Source organism: Terrapene carolina, unplaced genomic scaffold (assembly GCF_002925995.2).
Source record: "Terrapene carolina triunguis isolate 2854851 unplaced genomic scaffold, T_m_triunguis-2.0 Scaffold53, whole genome shotgun sequence".
Classification (NCBI taxonomy): Eukaryota; Metazoa; Chordata; order Testudines; family Emydidae; genus Terrapene; species Terrapene triunguis.
The window spans coordinates 14380427-14398871 of NW_020664404.1; the positions used below are offsets into that span (position 1 = coordinate 14380427).

Below are 18445 nucleotides of genomic sequence, written 5' to 3' on the forward strand. Positions count from 1 at the left end.
CGCAATCTTTTTTTTTTTTTTGGTTTTGGCTGCTTGGGGCGGCCAAAACCCTGGAGCCGGCCCTGAGGATGGGATATGCCATCCCGGGTCATTTTCCTAAGATTCGCCTTGTGAAGCGAGTACATTGTGCTCAAAGCCAGGTACTGAACTACCATCCTGTTTCCAAGTCCCTGCACCCAGCTCTCGGCTCTCACAGATTTATGCTGCTGAAGGATACATTTGTTGAAAATGAGACACTGCTTCTGTTCTTGTTCCAGCAAACTAGAGGGCCCTTTTTCACAGGAGAGAGATTCTCAGAGAATAAAAGAATACACCTCTGCTTGATACAGCGTACAGAGAGGGTAGTTAACCAGTAGAACATTTACCGAGGGTGGATTCTCCCTCACTGACAATTTTTAAATGAAGATTGGCTGTTGTTCTAAAAGATCTGCTGCAGGAGTTATTTTGCGGCAGGTCTCTGGCCTGTGCTACCCAGGAGGTGAGACCAGATGATCACAATGGTCCCTTCTGGATGTTGAATCTGTTAATCTAGGAGGATTTCCCCCAGGCTCTTGAGAGCAGAAGAATGGGCATCCCTCCTCAACGACCTTCAAGATTATTGGACAAAGAAACAGATCCCATGAGGTGTAAACTCAGAGGAGAAGGATAGTCTTGTGCTTACGGCATTGTCCTGCCACTCAGGGAAGCAGAGGGTCAGTTCTCTGCCACTGGCTCCCTGGATAGCCTCGTCCAAGTCACATAGTAATTCTGTCCCCCTCTGTTAAATGGGGGTGATAAACCTTCCCTTGTCTATGTAGGTTCTAAATGCTTTGAGTCAAGGACTGTCTGTTACTATTTGCATGTGCAGGTCCCTGCCCAATGGGGCCCTGATTTCAGTCAAGTTTGTAAATGCTACTGGGGAACAAATAATTAACCACAGTGTTCATGCAACACTTAGAATTGAGCTCATCTCATGATCCAGGTGTCCATTGATTCTGTCTCTCTTTCTCCACCATGGGTGGGAGGAGGAGTGGGCAGGGATGTATGGCACAGGCCCCCTGTGAAACAATAACATGCAATCACCACTTCTAGCTTTTTAATTTACAGGTGACTTTGATAGGAGCAGGATCCAGCCCTCAGGGCTTAACCAGGGCCTCAGTTTACCCCCCAGGATGTTGTTTTTCAATAAGCAGTCAAGGAAGATGTCCATCCAGCCTCCAAACGTTAATGAACTGGATGAAATGGACAGAGGAAGCCACAGGGCCTCACCAGGTCATTTTCCTCCAAGTGCTTGGACTGAGAGCCAGGAGGCTGCAGCCGCATGTCCCGAGAACAGCACAGAGCTGGGAGGTTAGTCACACAGCTATTTGCATGCACCACACTAGGGAGAAAAGGTGGGGTTTCCCCAAGTATTAGCTCACATCTGGAAAGAGCCATGTGGCCGGGGCAGTCTGTCATTTGCACACCTGTTAACGGGCTGAGGTAAACACTGGAGGGGAGCTGAAGAGTTAAGCCAGTCAGCCCATGTGAAAACCACAATTTCCTTCTCCACACCAGGATTTTACCACGTGTTAACCCCCGTGTCACTGGAGCCCCGGAGACTCCCCGTTGTGCTGGGTGCTGCACAGACCCACAGTAAGGCCTGGTCTACACTACGACTTTAATTCGGATTTAGCTGCGTTAATCCGAATTAATCCTTAACCCGTCCACACAACGGAGCCAGTTACTTCGAATTAAAGGGCGCTTAAAATCGATTTCTGTACTCCACCCCGACGAGCGGAGTAGCACCAAAATCGATTTTGTAAATTCGAATTAGGGGTAGTGTGGCCGCACACCACCGAATTAATGTGGTTAAAATTAATGGGGTAGTGTGGCCGCACACCACCGAATTAATGTGGTTAAAAACCGAATTAATGTGCTTAGTGTGGCCGCGCACAATCGAATTTATACAATCTGTTTCCCAAATTCGAATTATCTAAATTCGAATTAATCTCGTAGTGTAGACGTACCCTAAGAGAGGGAGGGAGGGAGGCAGAGCAGGGAAGTGACTCCACCATGGTCAAGAGCAGGGCAGGGTAGATGTGAGAACAGAGCCCAGACTCCTGAATCCCAGCCCAGTGCCCTGCGCCCTGGACTCCCCGATCCCCTCGCTCAGTGTCTGTAACTCGATCATTCAGTGTGACTTTTCACTGCGTTCCTCCTGTTAGCAGACTCAGAACCAAAAGGCTGGCTGTAAAAGATGTTTGCAGCAGGGCTAGACTCGCTGCAGGGTTTATGGCAGCAGAATTACCTGGTGGCAGGAATTACCCCAGAGCCCCAGTGCATGGCAGCAGAGCAAGGGGCCCCCTACACCAAGGGCCCAGAGCCAGCAGAAAATCCTGAAAGTAACTGATACTTTGGCCAATCTCCTGACTCAGCACATCCCCTGTGCAGCCTCTACCAAGACAGCTTACTGTACTTTAAAGCTGCCCTCCCTTGCTGAAGCCCACCTGGAAGCCGGAGGGTGCCAACACCCCTGTTGTTGGGTGGGGGTGAATCAAGCCAATTTCTACTTGTTTCAATCGAGAATGAGCTTGGCAGATAAGAATACATCTCCAGATGGCTTCACGGAAAGTCCCAGCCAGCATCAGACTGAGACGGAGACTGCAGCCAGCAAAGTGCTGGCTGAGAGGGAATCTGGTTCCAGGCAGGTGCAGTGACAGCAGAGTCCTTCCCTGTTCCCACAGAATAACTGACCTGTGAGCAGAGGTTTCATCTACATTGGGGCTGCCAGTGGACCTTCTACTCTCCTGTGCTGTCCACCAGCTTTCCTTGGGTCTGGTCCCACTGCACTTTAATCCATTGTTGGGCCAGCCCCCACATCCCCTGGGACATGCATGCAGGCTGGTATTTGGGGTGCAGGGTGAGTTCAGAACCAGCCTCCCACCAGCTAGTGCACTCTGCTTTGTACCTTGAGGGAGGTGCAATCCGTGGGGTGGAACGTACAAGCCCCCTCTCACTTCCAGCAGCTGCAGAACAGTTTCTAGTCTGACTTTACCCAAAGAAAGCAGTAGTGGCTTGAACACTAGCCTAGGCCTCAGGAGACATGGGTTCTCTTCCCAGCTCTGCCAGTGACCTGGGCAAGTCATTTCCCATCTATGTGCCTCAGTTTCCCCATCTGTAAAATGGGGTTAATGATACTGACTTCCTTTGTAAAGTGCTTTGAAGCCTACTGATAAGAGTGAGGCATAAACAATAGCAGCAGTGTCCTCAGACCATTACTAAACTTCTTACTGGTTCAAGAGCAAATGCAGAGTGCTTTCCACTTGGTCAGGAGCTCCAGGAGTTACTTCGCAGCATACCCACAAGAGAGGGGAACTGCTGAGGACCATGACACCAAAGCTGAACATGGGAAAGCCCAAAGAGCAGCTGTTGCTCTCTGTGGCTTGAAGGGCTGGTGCTGTGGGGAGCTATCAGGCTCAGAAGGATTAGATTTTTATCAGTAAGTGTCAATAAACACTGATTTCACCGTACACAGACAAACTGACCACAAACATTTCCATCAATAATAATAGAAATTCACAGCTAGGCACAGTGATGAAAATGCTGCATGAGAACTTGTTAGCATTTGATTTAAGGCTATTTACATGTGATGTTGACAGCTTGTGTTTTAATGGTTATAAAGCTTTAACTTTATGAGTCTCGACATCTGCTGTCATTAAATAATTGTCTGACCCCCCCATAATTTCCCACAACTGTGAAAAGTTAAATAGAAACAAATCAGAAAAAAAAATGCTTAAAACCCATAATTTTGCACAACTTTGAACATTTAAATGATAAAAATTGAAAAAACAAATCCTTAAAAAGAAACATTGACGTTATCTGTCAATATTATATAAAAAACAGTGAATTCTGCCCAGCCTATTTGTGAGCTAATTGCTGATAATATCTGCCCCCGGGGATTGTCACATAGTTTCACACAAGCCATGTGGTTCTTCCTAGGAAAAGGCTGCCATCTAAAGGCAGAGCAGCGCCCAGCATGCCTCGTGGAAGTTAAAAGTCTTTCCGCCACATTCCTTTCAACATCCCACCTGAGAAGTAATTAGCAGCTCTGCATAAGCTTCCCTGCCTGGCAGGACGTAGAGCAGGGACTGTGCGATCCCCATGCTGGAAGGTGTGACGGAGAGCAGCCAAACCAAGCTTAAACACACACGTACACTCAGCCCCACCTCCACCAGCACTAAGACCAAGCGCCTCAGTGGTGTTTCCTAATGATAGCTGCGCTTTCTCCTCTCTCTCACCCACTGTTAACGGCCACGTCTCCTTGTGCTGTGCACGTACAGCCCCTATTCTGGGGAGAAGGCCGTCACATCCCGTCTCCAGCCACCCTGCTGGAGTTCACCCTGCCTGCATGTCAGGCTCCTGGTGAGGTGCAGGCCAAGGCACAGGATGTGCTATCCTATGGTTACCATTGAAACCCACAGAGAAAGGCACATGGACGCTGGCTATGTACTCATCTCCTCATCACAGATATAAGAGCGTGAGCCTGGCTAGGTCACCGTCCCGCCCTGTGCCGCCAGCTCCCCCCGGGGGTTAGTAACATTTACTTGCCTGAAAGGATGGCGTGAGGATTTACATACGAGTGTTTGCACAGCACTTGGAGATCTCCAGCTGGAAGGGGGAGGGAAGGGCTTGGCGTTTCAGAGCCCCGGCACCTCTGGGCCTGGCGGTTCAGAGCCCCGGCACCTCTGGGCTTGCCACGTAAGTTATGAATGTAAAAAAATTGCTTGAGCCCCCGCCCCTCTTTCATTACAAATTAAGTCCTGTGTACTGGCAATACATATTCAGAAGCTGGCACTTGGCTGGCTCCCAGGAATGGCTTGTATGGACACTGGGGGGCAGGGTAACCCCACAATGCCTGCGGGACTCGGGTGAAACAAGTTACTTGTTATCTGGGCCCAACAGGATTCCCAGGCGTTGTGTCTCTTAGCCCCATGATGCCCTGGGGGAGTGAGCATGCCCCTCAAGGACAAAGGGGACTCTTCAGACTCCAAGACTCCTTGCTGGGCACTTGTGAGAGCTGTCTGACTTTGAACAGTCACTAGCCCCCAGGCTGCTCAGAATAGGTTTAGTGACCGGACCGAGTCTTTCCCTGCAGCCCATGGCCCAGCTCCACTGCCCCTGCACTGGGCCCAGGAGGGATCCAGAACAAACTGGGGAGCAACACAACACTCGGCTCTGATGTGGGCCAACGCCCAGCAGCACTGAGGCCCCGTCTGCACTCCCAAGTTACGTCAGCCTCACTTATGTCGGCATACGGCTCCCGCAGTTATTAAATCTCTGGGGTGTGCACACTTGCTCCTGGTGTCGGCAGTGCATGTACTCACCATGTAGCAATTGTACTGTCAGCGCGGGGCATTGTGGGATGGCCCAGAAAGCCAGTAACAGTCGCCGTAAGCAACACAGTGTCTACACTGACACTGCGTCGACCTAACTACATCGACCGTGACTCTCCGCCGCTCGGGGAGGTGGGGTTCCCAAATTGGCTAGAGAGGCACTTACATCGGCTGGAGCCAAATTTAAGTGAAGACACTGCCACAGCTAGGTCGATGCAAGACAACTTACGTCGACCTAACCCTGTAGTCCAGACCTGGCCTAAAATAACGCTCTAGGGCTGCAAAGAAATTGATACTGGCCTGGGTTCCCAGGCTACACAGTGAGCTCAGACCACCGGAGGCCTGGACAAAGCCTTGCTTGAGCATCTTCTAGCTGGTGTGAGCTGTGACTGGGCCAACACGCTGTTTTCTGCATTTGACAGCAGTTCTGTACACAACCTCAGTCTGTTCCCAGCCTGGTTTTCCCCTGCTGCCCGTTTCCTACCACTCAGCTTTCAAGCAGCCGTACTCCAGGGGCAGGAAGAGGAATGTGTAATGCAATATTAATCTGTGACTCCCCTGATGCATCCTGTAGGCCTGCAGGCTTTACCGCCTCCTACTTAAGGAGAAAGGAATTCAGCAGGTCAGCTCTTTGAGAGGCAGAACCAAATTCCAGTGCCAAGGTGTTAATGGGGGAAAATACTGAAAGGGTTCGTTCGTTTTTATTAATATGGGAGGGGGGAGCAGTGCTGGGCTCTGACCTTATTTAAGTCAACAGGAAACAAGCCCCAGCACCTGAAATGTAAGGGGGCTCCAGTTCAGTTTGGATTTTTCTTTTTATTAAAGAAACAAACAAACAAAAAAAACTACCCCCAGGAGCAGAGGAGCCCAACAGCCCCAGCGGTTTAGCAGCAGAAAAGCCCAGGCTGAACTGCTACACTGCAACTCACTCACCTCGGCGGTCCGTTATCAGCCCATAGCTGGGAGGCTGGGGGCTTTCTGAGGGAGCTCTGCAACTCGCTCTGCAGTGGTTATTTGCAGGAGTGTGAGGTGCTGGGACCTGCAGAGGCTCAGCACCTACATGTATTGATCTTCAGTCCAAGGTCCAACTCTTTGCTAGGCAGTTGGGTAGGAGACGTTGGCTGGGAAGGGGTCCCAGAGTTGCTGTAGATTAGGGAGGTGGTTGGGATTAACATGCAAATTCACTCTGCCTGTTAGCTGTTTGTTTCTAATATTAATAGAAGGGGGCAAACAAATCTTAGTAAATAATGCATCTGGGAAACTGAGCCCTCTTCTCTGTCAGTTATCCACAAAGAGACTGTGGTCCAGCCTCCACTGCTGTAAATCGCTCCACTGACGTCACTGCAGCTACATCAAGTGATATCAGCTGAGGATCAAGCCCTATGATTGTTGCAAAATGTTTTCTATTTGAAACTATGTGCCTGATGCAGAAATATCCTGCAGATGGTCACACAGCAGTCACTATTTGTTATCCCTGGTGGGTGACTGGTCAGCTATTGTAGTTTTTTCTCCAAATGGACAACTGAAACCTTACCAGCAGGAGCCAGAAAAGTGAAAGGGATTTCAAGATGGCTGCAGGAACTTTCCCAGCATGTGCCTTCACGTGAACACACTTTTGCACGAGCGTCCAAAGACTCTTGCTTTCTGGGAATGTTCTTGCAAACAAACAAAATCACTTGTGTGAACATTCACAGCAAACAAGAGTGTGAATGCCATTTAACAGAGGTGTGGGTGTAGTTGAGGACTTCGGTACTTTCTTTCCACAACTTGCCCAAGCCTAGTTACTAATTTGTGCTTTTAAGTGAACTGTCAATGGATCCTGAAGCTTTTGTGATGGGCTTGTTTCTCAAGTGCTGATAGAACAGGGCCATGTCTACACTATGGGCACTACAGAGACACTGCTATGGTGCTACGGGTTCCTATACTGATGGAAGGGGTCTTTCCATCGCTGGAGGCAATCTACCTCATCAAGAGGCAGTAGCTAGGTCAACAGAAGAATTCTTCCATCAACCTACCCGCTTCTAGGTCGACCTAACCAGAGCACTCAGGAGTGTGAATGTTTTTCACTCCCCTGAGCACTGTAGCTATGTTGATGTAACTTTTAAGTGCAGACCAAACCTAGGTCCTTTCTGCAACCCACAGAAAAGGATTCACAAAATGCTTGAAACCGGAGTTGACGTCATTTATTGTAACACAGTCACTTTAATGACTACCGTGAATGGCATAATGATATTTATATTGTGTTGGCGAGCATGTTAGAAATGGTTAGAGAGGGACAGTTCTCATCAGCACTGCCCAAGGGAGGGCGCTGAGTTTTAAATCCAGTGTTTATCTAAAACTATAGTTGGACGTTTCTAAAGCTATGTCTACACCTAGCACTTTTGTCGGAAAAGCATTTGTCGGTGAAAAAAAATCACCACCACCCCCGACTGACATAAGTTACACCGACAGAAGCAGCAGCGTAGAGAAGCTCTCCTGCCAACACAGCTACCGCCGCTCGTTTGGGATGGTTTAATTATGCCGACCGGAGAGCTCTCTTCCACCAGCATAAAGCAGGTACACAGGAGACCTTACAATGGCGCAGCTGCAGCAGTACAGCTGAGCCTAACCATATGGGAAAGCTGAGCAGAATCGGTTTGTTCGGAAAGATCTTCTTTCCGAGCCCTTGAAAACAGCACTGATTTTAAAAGAAGAAGTCGGGAAGTGCTGAGTCTGGGCTGACCCAGAGCGGTGGGAATCTGTAATGATGGGTGTTACCACGAAAGCACATGGGGACAGCACTGCCCTGGGAATTCCAAGAGGCACAGAACAAGTCCCCTCCTACGTTCTCAGAAGGCGAGAGCGCAGCTCTGCTGAGTTGCTGTAGCCTTTCAAGACAGCGATTTCACAGCCTTCCTTCAAAGTAAAGCACTTTTCCAAGAGATAAAGTTGGGACAAAACCCAGCAAAAGCCTGAAAATTGGAGATTGTGCTCCACAAATCCCTGCTGTTCCCCCATGTCCTGCCCCTTGCACTCACCCCTCAGGTGGGACTCTCAGTGTACCTGGGAACTCACTTGGGCTGCCCAACTTGCCTCGACTGTGGGTGGAATGGTGGGTTCCCTATGGGGACTTGCTAGCAGACTAAGCTTCTCTCCTCCCCCACCCCCTCATTTACTGGCCATGGCTGGACCTTGCAGTGCGTATCATACCCCACATGCTGCTGTCCAGACAGATTGTGTTGGCCCCGCTGCACCAGGGGACCCCTGAGAGATGGCGTCTCCCCCAACACTCCTTGTCACACACTGTCACTCGGTCAGGTTAGTAACCCAAACACGGCGTCACTCTGCCCTTTTCCACCTAGTGTTAAACTAAGGGCTCAGATGCTCTAATTCACAGCAGCAGGGGCTATCCAGCTCCCCGTTCTCCAAGGAGCCACCCTCCCTCCTGGCAAGGAAGGTTCAGGAGATGGGAAACGCTGTGGAAGCCCCTGCTGCACTGGGCCGGGGATGGAGAAACAGGTCAGTCCCATCCCTGCTGAACGAAAGCACCAGAACTCTTACTCTCTGCCCAAACTGAGCAACCCCCATGTTGGCAGGGGCTGGGATTCTAGCTGTGAATGGACAGGGAGAAAGTACCTTCCACTCCCCTGCTCCCCACTCTATTCAGCACTAAGAGTTAACCGAGCTGTGCCTCTCTCTCTGCAAGTGCTCTGTGCTCTAATTTTTACAGACACTCTGAGGATGTTACTCCTTGATTCCAGACTGCGTTCATTTCCTGCCCTAGAGAGTGGAAATTAAATGATAATTGGAGGATTCTGGGCAGTACAGTTTCTGGTGTGGAAAGTAGCATAATATTATATAACCCGCAGTGAGAGGAGAAACCCAGGCTGACTGGGCAAGGGCTCTCCCTCAGCACTGAGCAGAACATAAAGTGCTTTGTTTGCCAAAGGTAACTGCATTTGAGCAGCTATAGCGAATGGCAAATTTATCTTCAGATGAACCCCGGACACACAGGGAATAAATCACTGGAATTATTCCCCTGGCTGCCGCGAACTCCCTCCAAAAGCAGCTCAGGAAAACCAAGTAAGCCTGTCCCTTCCAAGTAAAGCTAGAGGCACCAGAAGAAGACAGCCGCAACCCCTTTTTAAATACATTGTCTTCATTTTTTTATATTCTCTTTCCTGCCAACCTCTGAAATATTTTTTAGGATCCAGAACTGGAGAGCTAAACACCAGGTCCTGTATTTGTTTTAAAAGTTTTAAGCAACAAACCAAAGATTAGTGTAACTCAATCCACGCAAGCCCGTGTAATATCAAATAGACCTACTGTCCAATAGAATCAAACAAGCAGTTTGCCTCTGCTTTGTCCAAACACCTGGAAGTCTGTTTAACTTACAGTAAAATTCTTGATCAGAAATGTTGCCCTGTACAAAACTCCAGCCCCAGGTCCAGGTTTACAGCCCTTACCTGAAATGAACAGGATTTGTTTTTCTAAAATAGGTGTAACCTGCTGCACTGAGGCTGCTTTGTGGCATGACTGAAGCAAGCCCATCCAGCCTCAAACTTCAGCACTGCTAGGAAAACAAGGTGTTCCCGACAGGTTTATTTTCACTGCTTCCCCAGGTTAGCACAGGTTTAGACGTGTGGCCTGGGCTGTTACTATAAAATGATTCCACGAGACTTAGGAATGCGAGGAAAGATCCCTTAGAACAGAGGCAGCAGCCGTCCCTTTCACGTCACTGTCAATAGTGGTAGACGGGTCCCAGATATCAATACTAGGCTCCAGCCTAAGAGAATCAGAACCACCAGGAAGGAGCCCAGCCCAGAGGAGAACGTTTACATGCTTAGAGGCTGATCCTGCTAGTGTCTACGATACTGAACTTCGGCAGAACGCTTGCTGCAGAGAGGGGACACTCAGAGAGAAGAGTTGCTCACAAAGTGGTAACTGGGGCAAGTTCTAAAGGGAGAATGTCCCTTCGCATCCCCCCTCTGTGGCAGGAGGAGGGGCTGCTACCCCGGAGCAGAGTTCAGGTAACTCTTGCTATCGCTTCTGGAGGGAGTTCTTCTTTGGACTGGAGCTGCATCTTTCTCAGGCCAGCCTCTGCTCTGCTAGGAAAGGGGGGAAACCAGGGGTTAGTAGGGACAGGGACAGGGACAGCACCGGTGAGACTTACCTTGGGGCTTGGAAGCCTCTGTGGCATTGGGAGTGGTCATCGCAATGCAGACGTCGTCCTGGGGGAACTGGTCGCACTTGAGCATTTCTGGCCAGTAGAAGCCAAAGAACTGCATGACGGGCTCGCAGGAGTCACGCACGGCCTCGCAGAGCCAGCGGCAGGGATAGATGGGCCGGTCCAGGCACACAGGGGCAAACAGGGAGCAGAGGAAGACCTGGGTGCCAATGTGGCAGTTCTTGTTGAGCAAGGGCACCCAGCTGCTGGCCTGCTGCTTCACCTCGGCCATGGTCTCGTGGTCCAGCAGGTTGGGCAGGACCATCTTGTCATAGCCCACGCTGTGGCAGAGGCGCAGGTCCGCTGGGATGGCCACACACTGCGGGGGTTTGGTGTAAAATCGCCCACTTTGGTAAGAGCCTATGTCGGACTGGAAACTCACATAGTCGTATTCATTTGCATTACTGCAAGCAAAGAGTCCGGCCGCCAAGGCCAGCAGAGCCCCGGCCCCGCTCCAGCTGGGGCCTCCTGGACTCTGGACTCTGCCCATCCTTTAAGCTGAATGAAATCAAGTTCCAGGAGCTTTCTGCTTCCTTTCCCCTCCTGGGTTGGAGGTCTGCAAGGAAATCCTCCCGCCCCGGTGCAAGGCAGAGGTCTGCCCTCCTTCACTTGCCTCTGAGTGACTGAGTGAAGGAAGCAGCCTCTCGCCTGGTGGCTGTGCCTGGAGCACCTACTCTGAAGGCAGCAGGACTGAGAATGGCCAGAGCTCTTGTTGGAGAGAGTTTCTGAGCCTCACACACCAGCCAATCAGCACTGAGCTGCCCCTAGTGCACTCATTTACGAGTGTCAGTCACAGACTCAATTAGCCAATCACCTCCCTAGCACGGGCTCATTTGGGTATAAGCTAGATACAGGTCAACTCCCCTTAAAACAAAACCCAAAGCTGCACAACAGAGTGAACTGCATCTTCCCTGCAGGAAGCAGCAAACTTCTCGGATACCAGCTAATGGAGAGAGCTCATGTTTTACCTTCACAGTCGCACACGCTGACTCACAAATCAACCAAGTCTTAGTTCCCTGCAGCTCCAGGCAGGCGAGCGACATGTCTGGGAGGCTTTCTGAGTGCCGTGAAACCTTCAGAGCACAAGCCCAGGAACTTTTTGCTCCTTACAGAGTCTGCTGTGCTGCCAAGTGCAGGAGTTCTCTTGTCAGCGCTTTCTGAAAGGGTGAAGATATGGCAGTTCTGCAGTTAGCATTGTCCAGCGGCCCAGAGAACAGTCCACTTGTTCTCACAGATTGAAACCAGCACTCAGTTCCCTGCTGTCTTTCCCCAAATAATTACTACTGTATGGGACGCGGGGTGTTAGAGAGGCAAACATTAATAACACACGTTAGCTCATCAGAGCTGCTTGTATCAATCTGACAAGTCCGTCACTCAAACGCACATTTGAGTCCAATTTGTTACCTAAGTGAATAGCCCTGTCAGCAATTCTCTGGGGCTGTTCAGCTCCAGAGCACCCGGCCAGGGTCGGTAAATGGTCCAACACCTTGTGGCGCAGGGCAGCTTTATTCCCCCGTTCCTGATGGCTGATAATTCTCCCCTCAGGACAGAACTCATTCTGAGGAAGCTGCTTCCTAGAAGGTTCCAAAAGGCTTCAGTCATGGAGGGGAAAGGGGAGATGCCTTCATGGGAGGCTCTATACCCGGTCCAGCTGGGTTCACATGCCCGCGGACTTGGGCTTTGCAGAATAAACAATTCCAAGCAGTTGTCTGTTTTGCAGCAATTCCCTTTGTCCCCCGACAATGGCTGCATGTGCTGTCTCCTGGTTTCTGTGCAGGAGGGGTTAATTCAGCAGTAGTTTTATATTTGCCAGCCACCTCCAGAGAAATCCAGGGTCAGAATTGGATGTGTTAATTTGTATGACTCTTTCTATTGACTCTGCCAAGCTGTGCTGCAGTGAGACAGAATCACTGAGGGGCAGGTTTTTTAAATCAATGGGAGTTAGGCATCTATGCACAAGAGGCGCCTAGTCTGCATCTTTAGGCACCTAAATACCTTTACAAATCTGTCCCGAACTGTACAAGGCCTTGTGCCCTTTGCCATCAGGGAATCTAGGGTCTCTCCGAAAATCCCAGCTTTTCTGCAAACAGCATTTCCAAAGCTGCAAAATGTTTCTGGAAACCTGGTCTGGACTCGCAAACCTTACTTCCTGATGGATGGAGTCCAAGGAAAACTATGGAATTGGCAGAAAAAGCCAGGTTGTTTCTTAAAGAGGTATTACCCATAATGAAATTCAGCTGGGGCTTGGTGGGGGCAGCTATGTGACAGCAGCGACTTTGTGGCTTCTCTGAACCTCAGCAGCACTCTTTCCTTTCCTCACAAAAAGGGACACAGTGGGGAAAAGTAATGTTGGTAGCCAGCAGCTTAACTCTTCTGCTGTCATGAATGGTCCCATCCCAGCAGCCTCAGGGGCTGTCCTTTGGAGTGTTCATTCTTAGGATGGTCAGAATACGTGCCCCGCTCAGAGTTTCCTGCACCTTCCCTACCAGTACCTGGTACTGGCCATTCCTGGAGAGTAGGCTGGACAGATCCCTGGGCTGGGGCACTGGGGCAGTCTGGGGGCCCCAGGTCACATAGGGTGACCAGACATCCCAATAAAATCGGGACCGTCCCGATTTTGAGCTGTTTGTCCCGCGTCCCGACCGATCTCCGGTCGGGACACAATTTTTGTCCCAATATTTTGCGCCAGCTTTTTTTTTTTTTCGCTCTTGGCCAGCCGGCAGCCCTCGGCTTTTTTTTTTTGCTCTCTCCCCCACCCCCGGTGTCCCAGTATTTTCTTCATCTCATCTGGTCACCCGGTCACATGAAAAGGCAGGTCAGCTCAGTTTGCTCCCGTTGTGTTTCTTTTTCTGGAGCTGGCTAAGCCTTCCACTCCAAACCCAACTGTGACTGTTGCTTAAAAATCACATGACTGAGAGGAGTTACCCCAAAGTGAAATGGAAAAGCCTCAGAAAGCCTCTGCACTGTCTGGATTCCTATCCTCACTGTGGGGACATCGACAGGAAATGCATCTCTTGCATCTGGGTAAGATGGTGGTGGTGAGGAGGGAGAGGAAAGAAGTTTTAAGAACTAGCTGCCACCCCAACAGCACCCTTTGTCCAAGGCACCTGTGCCCATAGGATCCTTCCTGGATACCTATGTAGCTATGGCTGCAACCAGCTTCCTCCAGCCCCCAGAGCTGTTCCCACTTGTCAGACACAATACGAGGCACAGGGATCCACACTTCCATGACCTCATTGGACCTAGCAACAGAAACAGTGACAACCAAAGCTTCTGTTCGCCCAGAATGGGGCAGCAAAGGCTGCTGAGAGCATGGCACCCTGGTACACTGCTCCCAGGGCCAGACCCAAGGCTTCATTCCTAGCCTTGAAAGGCCTCTTCTGGAGATCACCTTTCTCTGTCCCCCTGGTGACTGTATCTTCCCACCACGGTTACATTAATCAGGAGACACGGACCCGTCAGCCCTCAGGGTGACACTTTAGAGACAGAGAGAGTCTGACTGGCTGCTGCTGCATGCCTATGGAACTCACTGCCACAAGGAATCAAGATGACCTTGAACCTTGGCTCTGTCAGAGGCCAGTGGTGGGGGAGTGCAGGGAAACAGGGTCTGTGAGGGGACAGAATTATTATTTGTGCAGCGCTGTGGCCCTTTATGAAAGCTCCTTGGGCAGGGCCCTGTCTGTTGATATGGGATGGTTGTGGTATGAACAAAGGGCAATGTGCCGAGATGGGAGCAGAGTGCCATGGCTGATCCAAGTTGGAAAGGGAGAGAGATGGAGACACTTGGTATGGGCTGTGGGAAGCTGCCGCGCGCATGGAGCAGCCTGGGTGGGGAAGGGAAGGCAGATACCGAGTGTTTTACATACGCACTTTTTTACGTCTCAGTCACACAATTCACTGCAGGCCCTTCGCTCAGCTTTAAACTTACAAATGTCGGTCAGAGGACAAAGAGAAACCCCTGGTATCTCTCCTTAAAAAGCAGGGAGCCTGGAGAGTGGGGCCATTTTTCAGATCACTTCAATAAGTGGAGCTGGATGTAAGAACAGGCATGTGTCCCCAGGAATCATCTCTCCTGTATCCGGCTGGTCTCGTCCCCTGGACAGCCAGTGATAACAGGGGTTAAACACGTCTCTGTGGGAATTACACTTTCCTGGACTATTCTGTGGGGCTGGCAGCTCCTTTTGTTTCCCAAGGTCTTGTTGGTTTTGTGATAATCGTTAGGACTAAGATAGAGGCTGTATTGTTTACGGGACAAAGGGGGAAGCATGTGTATCCCGGGTGCAGGCAGCCCAGCATTCCTGTCTTCACCCTTCTCCGGCCCCAGAGAGCTATTTTTCCAAGTGGGAACTAGCCCGGTGTCTCCGAGACACCATCACTACCATTCCCTGAGCGTCCCCCCAGGCAGTAATGAGAACCCTGGGACCTGTTGTGGTGGGGTGGGTACAACAATGACACATGAACTGACATTGCCGGCCTGTGTTCGGAAATCACTGCCCCAGCTCCTGTCACTGGGGGTGGCCCTGACTCCGAGTGCTGTCTGCCTGTGATTTACTCCTTCCTGTCTCCTGGACCACCTCAGGCCTGGGTGAGCCCTCACACTGGGTGCTCCAGCGGCACCCCCTCCCTGCCACGTTCACAGTGAAGCCGAGCACGGGCTAGAGATTCATGGGGCTTCATGGAAGTGCCTCAGCCCGCAAAAATGGAGCTGAAAACGTTTCTGAACTCCTCCAGCAGTGCCCGACCATCCCCTGGCACTGAGGGTAAACACCTCCTGCCCTAGGGCCCTGGCCACACAGGAGAGGCAAAGAGGGGTCCAGCTCTTTCATGCCCACATGGAGCTCCTTGCCCAGGGCGGGGCTGCGGCCCATGGATCCCCTAGCCCCCTTCGCTGCAGCATGGGAGGCGCAGCAGGCGTGGATCATCCTGCAGAAGCACCTGGTGACCAAGCCAGCTAAACTCGGTCCTGAACCCCACCTTCCCTTGGGTCCAGGGTCCTGAATTCTGGCTGCCGGCTCCATCAGAGCCGAGAGCGAGGGAGAATCCTGCCCTGCACACAGACCATTTGATCGTGAGCTGCAGTGGGCAGGCACCGGAGCCTGATCTCCACCACTCCTGCCTTGCCTCGGCCCATGCCCGCCCCACCCCTCCCCAGCGCATTGCTTTTGTACCCCACTCGCCCCGGGGAGCTGGATTTAATTATCTTTACTACATGCTATTTTTATGATGTATTCTTTTTTTTTACAGCCGGAGCCCCAAAGAAGCCAGTGGTATATGGCCTGTTTCAAAGGGGCTTTGCATATGAAAAATAATACCGAGTGACAGGTGATTGGCATGCAGTACAGACACTGGAACGCAAGGCACCACAAGGCGAGACGGCGAATACAGCCACGCATTTGCCATGGAAAGAGGGCGCGCTGGGGGCAGCCGTCTGACCCTGCAGTTGTCCCATTTCCTGTATGGAAAGGGTGCATTGCACCACGGGGCTCAATGCATATCTGAAAGGTAGCAATGATGCCCCTTAGCGCTGCAGAGCTCGAGCTTGCAGCATATGGCCGTGGTATACCGCACGAGAGGAGACCTGCCGCTGGGAGCCCCTCGCTGCTAACAAAGGGGCAGACCGGGAGCCCCAACCCCTGGTTATAACCCAGAGGATCTGAGCGAGGAGGGAATTCAGCATCAGGGACACACTGATCTTCAGAATGAACGATGCCTCCTACAGGGCTTTGGGATGACGCATGACAAGAAAATTGCAGGCACAGCCACGTCAATATGTAGACCAGGCTTTCTACTGGCACAGAATAACCTGGCCTCCTCTGCTTCCCTTCAGCCTGTCTTTTGTCCTTCTTTCAAATAACCTTCGGGTTCCCAAAGGAGTGAGCTCAAAGCAGCGGATGGGAGCAGTGGCAGGGGCTAGTCACCTGGGGTATGTGAGTGCAGAAGGGCTTGGCTCTGTCAGGTTGCAGGAGTCCCCGAGGGTCACTCATCACTCGGGCCCACTGTGGCACAGGATGGAATGTGTGCAGATTTGCCTCTGCATCCGATATAGCCCAGATAGTAAGACGTGCTAGGTAGCATCCTAAGCCATCTGCCCTTGCTCCGTAGGAAGGAGGCAAGTGGTCTTTCTGTTTCCAAGGGGCAGGTTATTCCTTGCATGCATCCCCTATTGCACCATCAGGGCACCAGCAGCAGCTGGCAGGAGAAAGGTGAAGCCATGTGTTGTGTAAACACTACATGTAAGGTGTCCAGGACTTGCTGCTATGCTCACGTCTGGATCTAACAAGAACGACTCCTTTAGAAGAGAAACAGCCAGAGAATCAGCAAACATCCTCCCCCAACTTGTGTGTATCTGTTTGTCTCTGAGTGTCAGCAAAGCACTCAGAGCTCCTCAGAGAAAAGAGGCTATGAATTCAGATTATTATTTTCAAACAGATGCCAATGAGACTCCACCGTGTGTTATGCTGGGAGCATGGTGCTGCAGTGAAAGCCAGCTGGGCACTGTCCATAAATCCCAGCACCCAGGAAGCACAGACCAGCTGCCCCAGGACATGGTATTTTGTAATGTTAGGCACCTTCGCTCTGCACTGCCCGCGTACCCAGACGTCTGTGCTGGAGTTTCTGAAGGACTTTCCTCTACAATCGTACAAAGCTCCTGTTACTGCTGCTGCCTTTTGCTTAAACAGCTTGTGCCATTTAATACAGGAACTACACCTCATTGAGAAGTAAATGCAAGAAGCTCTGCAGCCTGGAAGCGTGAAAGAGCCACTTTCACCTGAGGCCTAAGAGAAGAGAGAAGCCAGTTAGCACCACTAATGAAGTGGAGAATTCAGCAGTAAACAAGAGAAATCCTCACCACAGTGTGCCACTGGCTGCAGGAAAGAGGCATAAAGCAAAGCAGTTGGATGGAGTGAGACCCTTCCTGCTGCTCGGGGCTCAGGAAATGGCAGTGAAGCACTGATCTATGTTGCAACGAACACTGGTTGTAAAATGAAATTTCTGTCCAGCAGGAAATCCCAACATTTCAAAATTTTGTTTTCATCCCAAATTCGGACAAAAAGTCAAAATCCTGAAGTATTTCAATTCAGAAACATTGTTTCATTTTGATAGATTAATATTTCAACATTATCAAAACAAATGAAACAACACTGTCAAAAAACAAATCCCAATTCCTTCCAAGTGCTGCCTGCCAGAACTCAGCTTTTATAGCCTCTCTGATTGAAACTGTCACTAGCTCATAGACAGATTTTATTTAAATTAAATAGATCTGTACTCAGCAGCATGGATGACACTTTCTCTTGAAATCTAATGCAAAGTCCGTACAATCTTTGCACTCCATCATGTTTAATATCTGCATTTACAGGCATGATACCCCTCATCAGAATTCTGGAGTAAATCAGAAACCAAAACATGTTGTGTTTGTCCATCAAAGCGTTTTTTCGTTCTTTTCCCCAGCTCTGGTCTAGACCCGCTAAATTGCTTAATACACAGTATGAGGCCCCATAAGTAACAGTTCTGCCCAAGAAGAACTGCTTTCCCTGGAACTCCTTCCAAGTTAGGCATTAGCTTCTCCTGCATGAAGCTTACCCAGCCATTGCAGTTCATAAATATGTAACCAGCTGTTTCTTAAATTACCGCATCATCTCTAATATCATCATGTAACTTTGTTTTACTGCCATTTATTGCTGGCTTGCCGACAGGAGAGTGATGTATCCTCACTGCATAATGAAATGTTTTGCAACATCCATAATTTCAACGATCTGCAGTCCTCAGCTTGTTTGTTCCTTGGAAAGCTCTGTCCAATTCAACATGTTTATTTCTGCTGGTCTGTGGTTCATCTGTTACCTTGTGCAGCTAAACCCGAGTTCTCGCTAAATGATCAAGGCCATCC

At 50.4% G+C, this 18445-nt stretch overlaps 1 protein-coding gene across 1 annotated transcript in view; it reads right to left on the reverse strand.

The window, feature by feature from the left end:
• Positions 1–11264, reverse strand: part of SFRP1 (secreted frizzled related protein 1) — a 49997-nt gene extending 38733 nt beyond the window's left edge. The window contains exon 1 of the mRNA XM_026658332.1: positions 10507–11264. Coding sequence (XP_026514117.1) covers positions 10507–11050 — 544 coding nt within the window. The 5' untranslated portion in view covers positions 11051–11264. The remainder of the gene's footprint in view (positions 1–10506) is intronic.
• Positions 11265–18445: the final 7181 nt, after the last annotated feature.